The following is a 13216-nucleotide window of genomic DNA, read 5'->3' as shown; positions in this document are numbered from 1 at the left end:
ACATCATCCAATATCATCATGGTATTTGAATTTGATTTAATTTGAATTGTTCCAATACCTTCTATATTACAGATACCATCATCTCCAAGAAGAACAGTACCACATTTACAAGATCTAAAGGAAGAGAACCATTCCTTGTGAGGTGTCATGTGGAAAGATGCTCCAGAGTCCACTATCCAAGTGTCAGTATGACTAACACTGCAGGCAGCTGTGAATACTGCATCATCTGATATACTGCTATGACTTCCTGAAGAAACTACAATTGATGCTGTATCAGAGATTGTTCCTTTATCCTTTTGTTCCTTTTCCCTTTTAGATTGTAGAAGTCTACACTCAGATTTCCAGTGACCTGGCTTTTTGCAGTAGTGACAAATACTTGGTCTTTTAGGCCTAGACTTTGATCTATTTTTGGACTTACTCCTACCTTGTCCACTCTTTTTCTGTTCATCTCTACCTCTAACAACAAGACCTTGAGCTGAAGTCTGAGCCTGATGCTGAAGCTGTACTTTTAATCTAAGTTCATTGGATAACAAAGTAGCTTCTACTTCTTCAAGACTTATTGTTTCTCTTCCATAAAGTATGGTAGTGGTAATATGCTCAAATGACTTGGGCAAAGAGTAAATTAGAATCAAAGCCTTATCTTCTTCATCTACATCGACACCAACATTTACTAAATCTAGCAGGAGCTTATTATACTCATCCAAGTGATCTTTAAGTGAAGTTCCTTCTGTCATACGAAATGTGTGTAATTTTCTCCTCAAATATAATCTATTGGTCAGAGATTTTGCCATGTATAAACTGTCTAGTTTTTCCCATACACTTTTGGCTGTGTCTAGTTCCACAACATTACGAAGGACTTTATCACTTAAACCTGAAAACAAGGTTCCTAGGGCTCTCTCGTTCATCTCTTCTTTAACAGCTTTATTATCTCCCGGAATTGAATCTATACCCTTAAGGGCTTTTGCAACACCTTCTTTAACTAACAGATATTTCATCCTTACCTTCCATAGTGAAAAATCTCCCGTGCCATCAAAGACGGCCACTTCATGCCTGACGGTGGTGGAGTGTGAGACAGACACCGGATCATTAGCCATTGAGAAACTTGGTTTCTTGTCACCAGCCATCCTGATGCTCTGATACCAATTGTTGAAGCAACGACAGACGGCATATCTGCAAGCAACGACAGACGGTCAGCACCATAAATAAAAAACAAAAAGAAGAAAAAGGGAAAGAAAAATAAAAAACCGACCTAGGCGAGGGACTGGGTTGAGGCTGGCGTCGTACAGGGCCTGCTCGGTGACGAGCTCCTTCTGCTTCGGCACCGAGATGTCCTTTAACCGGTGGAAGTCTTCCCGATCCTCGGCTTCCACCCAACTATTCTCGTTCGGCTCGGTTCGGGGATTCCCCCAACGGGCAGGGAACCCCCAGGGAGCGGAAGAGGATGCGAAGAAGAACTGGTTCTTCCATCCATGAATGGATGACGGAAGACCAGTGATGAAAGAAAGCTCCTTTCGAGGATTGAAGTACCACCACCCTCGGGCTTTAGGGTGGGGTCGGAGGATGAAGAAAGCTCGGAAGAGGGAGATCCGAGGATCAGTCGGCAAAAGCCAACACAGAAGAGCAAAACTGACTATTAGCCGAACTGAGTTCGGCGCGAGTTGTGCTGGGCACAGCCCGTAATAGTCAAGAATGTTTCGGACAAACTCCAGGACCGAAAAACGAAGGCCGGTCCGGAGGTCCTCCACGTAGAAGGCCACTTGGCCCTCAGGCGGGCTGTTAACCCGACCATTGGCACCAGGGGCGAACAGCCGAAACTGCTCCGGGATGCAATATTGCTCCCGGAGCCGATCGACGTTCGACCCCGAAAGTGAAGAAACCTCCACCTCCGGGGTCGATCGAGGGTCGTCAGTCGGCTCTCCCGACCGACCGCCTCGTGGAGATGTTCTAGCCATGGACTGAAATAAATGACAGGAAATAAAGAAAGAGGAGACGGTGAAGACGATGATGGCCCTCCGAAGAAGAAGGAACTCCTAAGAAGAAAGGAAGCGGAGAAGAGTACCTGGAATGAGGAATTACGCAGGCAGAATCTCGACAGCAAAGTAACAGGGGGATAAAAACTGAATATGGGCGACCCTGTATATATAGTACCCCCCGACGGTCGAGATGAAGGCACGACCAACGAGGAGTCCCCAGATCTCGCCACGTGGCGTCATCTGGGCCGTCCGTCGGCCCGACGGTTCGACGCACCCATCCTCAGATCGCACCACGTCACCTCCATCCGCTCCAACGGACCCGTCCCAATGGCCGCACGCCACGTGGCGCAGAGGCCGTGACGTTTCGTATTCCCGAAGAAGCGGTGGGAATGACGATTTTTCTTCCTGATGGGACGAGACGTCTGACACCTACAGGACGTCCGACACCGACATGACGCCTAGCGCCGACAGGACGTCTGACGCCGACGGGACAGGACGTCCGACACCGACTGGACATCTGACGCCAGCGAATCGCCCGGCATTCATGAGACGCCTGACATCATATCAACCCACGGTACGGTCGAAACTTGATACACAGAGGATCCACTCCTTTTCGCCCGACGCTACTGCCCAAACGAAGACATCGGCCAGCGCGCCGTCCGACTCAAGAGTGGAGGGGGGCAACTGTTGGGGAATACCGACCGACCCCGCTCGTGCCGACTTATAATCGGGCATACACGACCGACCGACCGACCGACCGATCGTCGGGTGCCGTTACCGACCGATCGACGGCTTTCTACCGACCGAGGATATGTCGGTCGGGCAGACCTTTTCCGCCCTCTCGACCGACTGCACCAGGGGGTCCGATGCCCGACTCCCGCGACGTGCCCGACCGACCGACGAAGGGGTCCGAATCTCCACCCGACGCCCCTCAACTGGCCACCGACCTAAAATCGGTCGACTCCTCCAATCGCTGTACTACTGCCAGAGACTGTCAGTCCTGACAACAGCATGCGGCACTGCCGCCTAGGGGCATTATCCCACCTAAGGCGTGGGTCAACCCTAGCGATTTGACAGCCCCACGGCGATGTGACACCTTCACGGCGACTCTGACAGTCTACAGTGAGTTGACAATTCTTCAATTGTCCGCGCCATTAACGACGGTGCCATACCACGCTCCACTATATATATCGGGGAAGGTAACAGTGTTAGAGGTCCCTTCGAAACTCTTGGGCTTGCTCCCTCTCTCTCTTTTCCTCTCTCGCTGAGCTCCTTGTTTTCTTTTCACTGTTGTCTAGTCTCCTCTCTGACTTGACCGTCGGAGGGTATCCGCTGGAGCCGCCTCCGGTCAGTGCGGATTTTTTTTTGCAGGTACTCATTCCCGACGATCAGGCGACGAGGGGATTGGCCGCAACACCTATTGTGATTAAATTTTTTCTTCTTATTTCATATCTCCTCCTCAATTGGGCGGAGGTCCCATCAAGCCAATCAGTACCAAGTATAACTTGTAAACTTGCTAAGTTGGACCACCTTCTAAGGATCTTTTTGTTAGATTGCTTAAATTGGAACTGAATCGTGGATATGGATGGAATAGCAATTATTTCGTCCATCTTATTCGCATCATCGGCTCTTTTAGATCTTTTTTAATTTTTATCCTCCCACACCCTAGGCTAAAACTTAGATCTAATCTAGGCTTGTGCCCTTGCATGGAGAAACTCTGGGCCCGATTGAGTCGCACGCAACAAGCAAAAGCGCAAACGAATTTGCCATGTAATGTAACTTGGGGATGAGGCTCGAATGATGGATATGTCACGCCATCACCGTGCCGGGGACTGGACCGGGCTCAGCGGATACCCGTACCGGATGCACGGATTGGACGAAAAAAAGAGAGTGCCGGGCACGCTCGAAACGCCGCCATGGAAAATGGATGCTTCGACAACTTTTCACTTTCTCGAATCGTCGTGCTCGAATTCCAGCCACTTCTGCTCGCCGCCAAGCATGTGATATTGCGAGATTTTACGACAGCCCTCCGTTTCTAAGATGAGCAACGTGGCAACTACCAAGCTTGCACAGCTCGTGCCGCCCCGGATGCGTAGGGTCACCGCGGCAGATAGTGATAACGCGTGTCGTCGTTTGATGAGCCCGTCCACGCGCATACTCTCCGGGCGATCGCGACCGAGAGTGAGAGAGAGTCCGAGGGATGGAAGTGGTGGTGGGAAGCAGCGGCGGCCCTAAACCCGGCCGATGGTCTCTCCAAGGCATGACGGCTCTCGTCACCGGCGGCACCAGAGGAATCGGGTGTCCTTTCTTTTTTATGCTCTCCACCTCTCTCTTTCTCTCTTTTTTGGTGGGGGAGGGATTTTTTTTTTTTTACCAAGAACCTTCCATCGTCCGTCACCTCTCTCATCTCGTCCTTGTGTACTTGCTGAGTCTTGGCAGACACGCGGTGGTGGAGGAACTGGCCGGGTTCGGGGCGACGGTGCACACGTGCTCCCGGAAAGAAGGGGAGCTGAGCGAGTGTTTGAAGAAATGGGAGGCCCAGGGGCTCCGCGTCACCGGCTCTGTCTGCGACGTTTCCATCCCCGACCGGCGCGAGGACCTCATGCGCGAAGTCTCCTCTCTTTTCGACGGCAAGCTCAACATCCTGGTCACCAACCTCCTCTCCCTCCCCTCTCTCTCTCTCTCTCTCTCTCTCTCTCTCTCTCTCGATCTTCTTTTCTTGAAACCGTCTTCTTGCTTTCTTAAATCTAAATCATTCGCCCTGTCTATTTCTTTACTTTGCGTTCATCTTTGTCTTTTTGTGCACGGTTTCGATCTGTTTTTAACAATCTATACTTGGGGAAATTCAAGATCAAGAATGCAATATAACATGGATTAAGTTTCTCACTTGCTCCATTTCCCATCAAAAAACTAATGGACTAGGGCTGGTGCTGTTCTGTTTGGGTTAATAAAGGTAAAGGTGGTTCTTATAGGCAATATAGGGGTTCTTTGTGTGAACCAAGTTTTCGCTGAAGGAGAACTGCTTGTGGAATTGCGGTCGGTTTCAATAGTAATTTCAATAGGTTAAAAACACGTTCAACTGAACGAATAGTGGTTGATGTGGATGAGGCACCCCACAATTTGATCTCTGCTTGCAAAGCATCTGACGATGATCTTCCTGAACTTGAATAAAGAAAGACGCACTCTGTTTGGATTGCAGATTCCATTCAGCTCTGTTCATGAGCTTCAAAAAGCGACTAGATGGAGTAAATGCATGGGCTTTTAAGATAAGGCTAACTGAGTAGCTTTCTGCAATATTTAGCTAATCAATTGGTGTAGTTTCTTAATGACTGCAAGAATGGAGCAACATAGATCAAAAGGTCAATCTGTTTTTTTCTTTTTGATTGAATCAACAGGTCAATCTTTTTTTTTTTTTTAAATTATTGAATCAACGAGTCAATCTTTGAAGCTGGTAAAATTCAATGTTAACAGTGTGGCATATACTGATAAATCTTTAATAGTTGTACACAATGTTCTGCATTGTCTGTGCCCAAGATACTATCATTCCAGGGTGCATGTTAATTTTCTTTGACACATACAAGTGGTAACTCATTCCGACTTATTTTCAGTTTGTTTGAGTGCTTTATATTTGATGACCATGGTTCAGGCGAACCACTTGGAGCATTGCAGGGGGCTCAAACTTAGTCCTACTTGGAGGCGTCCCAACCTCCAGGTTTCCAAAGGTTGGAAAACTGAATATTGGTGAAATTTCATTATTTGAAGCTTGGAATAGTTGGTGATGAAGTGCTGGCACTTAAAAAAAAAAAAAAATCTTCCCTGACATGACATTTCAAAAGTTCCTTTGCAACTTTGAGGTTTTTGGTCATTAAACGTTTGGAAATAATGTTTAATTTGGCTGTTTGCATTTGTTGCTACTTGTGGTGACATATTGGACAGTAGTACACTTACTCCATGACTGTGAGACATGTAACAATTACTAATGTTTCATAACATCAAATCATAATTGCATTGGCTTCCTCTTAAGCTGATAGGTCCAACTTTATATCAAGTAGACTCTTGATCTTTTTCAGCCCATTATCATGCTGCTAGTCTAATTTATGTCATGTTATTAGAACTTCCGGTTTTCTGGTCCTGTTGTCCGTCATATGGGCCTTCTTTGCCCACTACAATTTACTGTTTTAAGCACCCAAAATTTGGAACCCATTTCCTGGATATCAAATTTTAGCAAGCATATAGAATCTGATATTGAAATTTTAAAATCGTTTCATGCAATACTACTTACTTATCTTGACCATAAGAGCTTCTAGGATTATTGATGTTTCCTTCCCAACCTTCAAGCCTTCTTGGATGCCCACATATCTTGACCAACCAGATGACCTATATAGATTGAAGGTGAAAATTTGGTAGCAGGAGTGAGAGAAAAAGTGTAGTAATTGGGGTGACAACCAAATGCCTCATACCACAGAAATTGTGATGCTGAATGTAAAGTCCCTGATTTTTTAAGGATTCTGCTATCTGGAGATTGCCTGCTGTGACTCCTCTCTTCTCATCTGGTTGCTGCCCTCCTAATTTCCAAGCTGGTGGGGTTTACTAATGGACAAGATTCATTTCCTTCCCAAATTGTTCATAATTTGTGTCCATATAGTCTTTTTCCTGACATATAGTCTAAGTCAATACCATCTGCACTTTAGCAGCAGCAATCAGATAAGCAGGAGCTAATTGGTGTTCCATTTAGTGGTTTTAACACTATATGGTACATATGCTTTCTCTTGCGAATGGGATATTGCAGGATCATGAAATTTTAAATCAGAAAACTTTGAAATGAGTTATATTGTGGTATAAAAGTTATTTTCGAAATGTAATTGTTTGTCCCAGACTTGGTCCTGTTTTTGGTTGATGTAAATCTTTCTTAATGCAGTTAATGTACAACAGATGTTTTAGCTATATTATGTTGTATGGTTGATTTAATCATCTCTAATCTTTGTATGGTGTTTTTGATTCTGCTTTGACGGCTCTTATATTAACAGTGTCTATTCGTACTTCTGTCCTCTATAGATATTTCAGTTATTTACAACAAATTATCATTTTTTATTTTTTTCAATCTAATGTGATGAGTTGGCTATTATTATATTCTTAATGAGAGGAAGGATATCCTACATTTCACGGATGGTTATTTTCACTTCATAGAATTCTTGTGAATTCTGGATTTGACTCCACACTGCAGTGATTACATACAATTACCTTTGTCCTTTCTTTCTGCCATCATCTTTGTAGTTAATTACTTCTTTTTTTCAACTTTTTTTTTTATGAAATTTGTGCTAGTTTGGCTCTTTCTTGTAATTCCATCAACTGACTTCTATCATATAGATGAATTGAGGGAGGACATATGCTCTTCCTGTCTGGTGCAACAAATAAACAAGCTTTCAGTATCAGTGTTTCTGAACCTAATGAGATAGCAATAATAGTTTCCATACTGATTATGCATTTTGTGAATAACATCAATGCTTTAGTGCTTTCAGGTATTTGTTTTCTATTTATGTGTCTAAAGATTTCTTCTTTTTCCTATATACATTTTTCAGATAAATAATGCTGGGACAAATATAAGGAAAAAGGCTGTTGAATATACTGCAGAGGAATACTCATCCATTATGGCCACCAACCTTGAGTCTGCTTTCCATTTGTGCCAGCTTGCACATCCCTTTTTAAAAGCAGCAGGGAGGGGAAGTATAGTCTTCATCTCTTCTGTCGCTGGTGTCGTAGCTGTACCTAGTGGAACCATTTATGCAGCGACTAAAGGTAAGATCATATATCGCAAAATATGGTCTTACTGTTTCCTTCATTATGCGAAGCAGGACAGTTACAGTGTTTGACCTCATACCCCTTTCCTGCTTGTTTCTTTAGGAGCAATTAATCAATTGACAAAGAATTTCGCATGTGAATGGGCAAAAGACAATATTCGAACCAACTGTGTTGCACCATGGTACATCAGGACTTCACTTGTTGAAAATGTAAGTTTATCTCTGGTATTGTATTTATGCTTGCTATGTAATTTCTTCAAAAAAATTGGGGATATTTTTGCATTCCATGAACTAATCTTCACATAATTTTTCTGTCCAAGAGAACTTTTCTCCACCATATTTGATTATAATTCATAGACTGAGCTTTTGTTTGTCATGGCCATGGTCTTTGTGGATAGCTTCTCTTTAGATATAGCAAGTGCAAAGCAGCTCTTGCTTTACACACTCAGTCCAGTATTACAATTGGAGTTGCTACATGTAAGTCAACGAGATTTGAATCTTCAGATTAGATAAATATATGATAAAGGTTATTGATGATTTAACTTTAGAACAATGAACCAAAATTTGTAATGTTCTTACAGGTACTAGCCTCAGTGTAGATGAACCTAGTAAGTCGAAACGTGCTTCATTTAATTGTATCATTTATTTGGTGATCGAATTAGGCTTATGTAATTTCCTTGAATTGGCAATCAAATAGGAAATCAAATCAAATTGGCATTCCCCAGCTTTTCTTAAGCAACCTCTCCTTGTCTTCTCATGCAACTCTTCATCAGCAGCAATAGCTACGTATGGAATTATGTAACTTTTTAAAGAAAGTAAGGTTGGTGAATAAAAAGGATTAAGTGTGAATGGAGAGACCATTGATCTATTCTTAAAGAACAAGGATAATGTGAACCATATTTGATATATCGGTTGAATCTAGATGGACATTGCTGGAAGCTTAAACCTGCTCAAGAGCTGACACTAAAACTGAATTGCATCCAGAGAATCGAATATTCGATAAGGAGATAAATATGGAGGTACAATTACACTATGGCTACCACAAGATAAGTTAATTATTTAGAAAGTTTGGAAATATGGGTATGGAAGGGTAAAATTATGTTTCTTTTTATGTTGTGTGCTAATGAGTGTTCAAAGAGAACTATCTAGGTTGCGTTTGGTAGCTAGCAATCTATCCATATTGCTGGTAATTTAAAGTGGGTTCACCAGATTATTGTGTTTGGTATGCTTTTTAGGTGGCAATCCAAATTGCCTCCTAGGAGACAATCCAAATTGTCTTGGGGAGAGGTGGCTATGTAGATTACCACTTATTTGGTAATGTTGCAAAAAAAAATTTAGACAAAATTACCCCTCAAAAAAAATCACACAAAATCTATCCCTCGACCCCCTCCTCCCGCGGTTCTCACCTTTCCCTTCTTCTCCGAACTCCCGAGTGTGCCCTCACCGCCCTCAACCGCCTTCCCTTTACCCATGCCCTCATCATCTCTGGCCACGGCCTCCACTTCTACACTGCCATCGACCTCTCCTCCCTCGCCTCTATCACCGCCGCCCCCTCCTCCGACAATCCAGCTGCCGCCCCCTCCTCTCGTCATGCATATTTTGAAAATTTTGATTTAAATTTAGAAAATAAAATCAAACTCTTCCTCAGTAATTCAAAATTTCACAAAATTTTATGAGGGTATTTTGGGAACTTGATTTCATATTACTGTTAATTTGATTGTTATATCAAATATGTCAATCAAGGTTTCCAGTAATTTTGCTGCAACACTATCTGTGTATCAAATACAATAATCAACATTACTGGCAATTTAATGATGTCAATCTATCTTGAAGGCAATCCATATTATCTTGCAAGATTGCTTGGTGATGCACCAAACGCAATCTTAGGTAAATTGGATTTCCAATTTGTCCAAAAGTAATTGAGAAATGAGTACAATCTAAAGATTGAGAAATCAGGGAAGCAGTTTTGAGAGTATGTGTGATGGCAACACTATGATTGTTTAAGTGAAATTTATTGGAGTGTAATTGTAAGATCCATCTGCCTTGGGTGGTATTTACGCTTTTGAAACTTTTTATGCTTTCTACCTTCAGCAATTGGATTCTTCCAAGTGTTTTCATGTGAATATCATTGGTTTTGAGCATAGTTTTTTTTTTTTGTTATTTTTTAATATTACATGTCATGCAATCAAGTTTAAGACTTTGTTGTTGACATGAAGGTCCGTTTGTATAAAGTTCATATTGGGCACATCAATTTCCTACAATGTTGATGCACCCAAAATCAGCCCCTGCTCTCATGTCAAGCTACTATATGTTAGATACTATTTTAGATTCTTGTTGAAACCAACGGCTTAATGTTTGCGAGGATTCAATTTTTAATGTACTATCATTTGAGAAATAGTAGAAATGTTTACTTTGATTTGGAATGTGGAAAGTGATTATTGATAACATTGTTGGACTCATTATGAATGCTACCAAATGTCACGTAGAAATAGCTTTAAACATTCGATGATAACTCTGGAGATTATCATTAGTTGAATCACCAAAGAATCCTCCTAGACTTAAAACGAAGGGGAAATATGGAAGTTGACAATCACAAAAGTTTTTGAACTCAAGAGTTTAAGACTTGAGGCTTTTTGTTAAGAGGGCGAGTATTAGACTTTTTAGAGTACTCTAAACCAAGGTTCGCTGTTTCAATGCCGAGCCTTGTATTGGTGCCAACTTGTTAGTATGTCGATATGGAACTAATTCGATACTGTGTACTGCAACTGAACTAGTAAGGTGTAGTACGTCCTGTACCATTCAATTTGGTACGATATGGCAAACCTTCCCTTAAACTATTCCTGTCAGTTTATTCCTCTCATTTTGTTTCATTCAATATATAAATGTTTGATTTCCCTCCAAAAAGAAAATATCCAAATATATTATTGGACAATGCTGGTTACAAGAGGTTGAGCTTTTGCACGACAGAAAGGTTGCTCCGTCATGACTTAGAGGTCATGGATTTGGAACACAAAATCAGCTTTTCTACATGTGGGGTAGGGCTGCATGCATTTCTCTCCCCAGATCTTGCAATGACGGGAGCCTCATGCATTGGGCTGCCTTTTTGTACTGCTGCTTAGAACATGTTATTTGTTTGCAGACTTAAATTGATGATGGTAATACCACTCTCAACCTTAATTAAAGTCCAATAAAAATGAGTTTTGGTACTAGAAACTTATGTTGTATCCCAGAGGGCGTCTATAGATAGTTACCTCAGCAGTGCAGCTGGTAATAGCTTTGTTGATTCTCATGATTATTTTAACATCAGTCATGAATCATGCCTGGACTGTGACATTGTTGCTTCGAATTAGAGGCCATGGTTTTTTTTTTTTTGTCCTTCTCTTGCATCCTAGCTGTGACAGTTCACCAAGCATGGTTTGTATTCCCATGACGTGTTCAGTTGTGTCATAGGTGTTGATGACTATATCTGCTTCAAACACATGGTACATAATTCGGGAACGTGATACACCGGTACATCCATGGGTTAGGAGATGCAGATGGGTCATCATTGCAGCTATTGACCATAGCACATATCTTCATCCGCAAGGAATTACATTTTCCAGAAAGAAGCATGTTTGAGACCATATTTGAATTTCTTGTTCTGAACCTCGTGATTTTCTGCTATTTTTCTTGATACTGTGCAAGTCAAAATGCATCCACATGATATCCAGTCTCTTGCTTGATTTTGGTTAGCAGAAGAGTGCTCCCTCTTTTACTGTAACATGATAAATTTACATGATTTCACAGTACTTCATGGTAAATCATAAATTTTCTTGAACATACCTGTGCCTTTATGCATGTGATAGAATGACTGCATGTGCAGTTGCATTTGCTTTTTTAGGTAGAAGTGCAATTGCTTTTGCAAGCCCATATTTTATATTCTTATGCTGTTGCAACGTTATAAGCTTCTTTCGTGCGTGATTTGTTTATATACCGTGTGATTGTTTTTCCCTGCTTCAGGTGATCAAACAAGAGGAATTTATGGAAAGGTTGGTGGATCGAACCCCTCTTGGGCGAGTGGGAGAGCCAGAGGAAGTATCATCTTTGGTGGCATTTCTTTGCCTACCTGCTGCTTCTTACATAAGTGGGCAGGTCATCTGTGTTGATGGAGGAATGTCTGTAAATGGTTTTTTCCCAGCAAACTATTAAAGAACACCTAGTTTCCTTGGACGCCGTAGCATGGTTTATTATGTTCCTTTATCAATAACTTTGCAACTGTTTGTAATGGAAGTGTGGCAAATTTTAACAGTATTAAAGAGCTCCCAGCAGGTTTTTCGGGTGGTTAAATATGAGCCTTTGTTTTGCTGTGTGTCATGGAGAGGCTACTAATGTAATATATGCTCTAGTCGGAGCTCTTAACAAATCTTTGCAGATCATTTATGAGGGAAATGCAGAAGCATCTGCAGTGTCAGACGTTTCTGAAACGAATTGCAGAGCCAGACGAGGGGTTCTCTTTGGTGGCATTCCTTTGCATGCCTCCTCCTTCATCTATCGCTGGACAAATTATGTCACTTGGAGGGATTACTAGTGATAGCTTTCTCGATGCTCCAGTGTGGAGCTTAGCTTTCAGGTGGCCTATTTCACTCGATCACAACTAAAGCTGCTTATAATTGTAAACCAGGTCCGGTTTTCTGCGCAAACGTAAATCAGATCTGATTCAACCAGGAGCCAGCTCAACCAAATGGTTGTTGACTTGATTGATTTTTCTCAGGATATTTGATCCATTATAAGTTTATTTAGGGGGTGTTTGGTTCGCAGTCGGAGTCGGAATGAAAATCAAAATAGTGAAATCATTTGAAGCATTTGGTTCATGACTGAAATCGGAATCGAAATTGAAATGGAAATTTGAATCTATAGAGGAGAATAGGGATTGAGTTCTATATAGATTGAGCCATTCCCATTACATCCTAAAATCGGAATCGGAATGAGGCTCTTCCCAATCAAACTAGTGGAATAGGAGTCATCCATTCTTATTTCGATTTCAGACTCCCACTCTCTCCAACCAAGCACTCCTTTAGTTTTATTTGGTATCATAATGCTCAGGCCAGTGATCGAAATTGGACGGCACGATAACATGTGGTCTTGCTACCAAATGTGGCCTATGCCTGGCAGGCTATCGAAGATACGAAGCTCCGCCTTCGCCCTTCTCGATCCAATCAACCCAAGATGGAAGTGAGCTGCTGGCCAGGCCAGCTGTCACCTCCTGCTTGGGCATGCTCCGAACAATAATTTCTACTCCTTATCATTCAGGGGTGGCAAAATATGATCCGATCCACCTATCCAATCTGTGTTCAACCCGCCTTAAATAGATTTGGATTTGGCTTAAAAGGATTTAGATTATAAACGGGTTGATCTGTTTAACCCATTTATTAAATAAGTTGGGTTTAGATTTAGATTTTTCAATCT

The 13216-nt window shown here is 42.2% G+C and overlaps 1 protein-coding gene across 1 annotated transcript; it reads left to right on the top strand.

Moving 5' to 3' along the window:
• Positions 1–4057: 4057 nt before the first annotated feature.
• On the top strand, positions 4058–12097 carry LOC105044348 (tropinone reductase homolog At5g06060). Its single transcript, XM_010922207.4, has 5 exons — positions 4058–4271; positions 4413–4620; positions 7553–7769; positions 7875–7981; positions 11771–12097. The coding sequence occupies exons 1-5, from the start codon at positions 4174–4176 to the stop codon at positions 11957–11959; spliced, it is 819 nt and encodes a 272-aa protein (XP_010920509.1). The 5' UTR covers positions 4058–4173; the 3' UTR covers positions 11960–12097.
• Positions 12098–13216: the final 1119 nt, after the last annotated feature.

This window comes from Elaeis guineensis, chromosome 5 (genome assembly GCF_000442705.2).
Source record: "Elaeis guineensis isolate ETL-2024a chromosome 5, EG11, whole genome shotgun sequence".
NCBI lineage: Eukaryota > Viridiplantae > Streptophyta > Magnoliopsida > Arecales > Arecaceae > Elaeis > Elaeis guineensis.
This window is presented reverse-complemented; position numbering and strand designations above follow the sequence as displayed.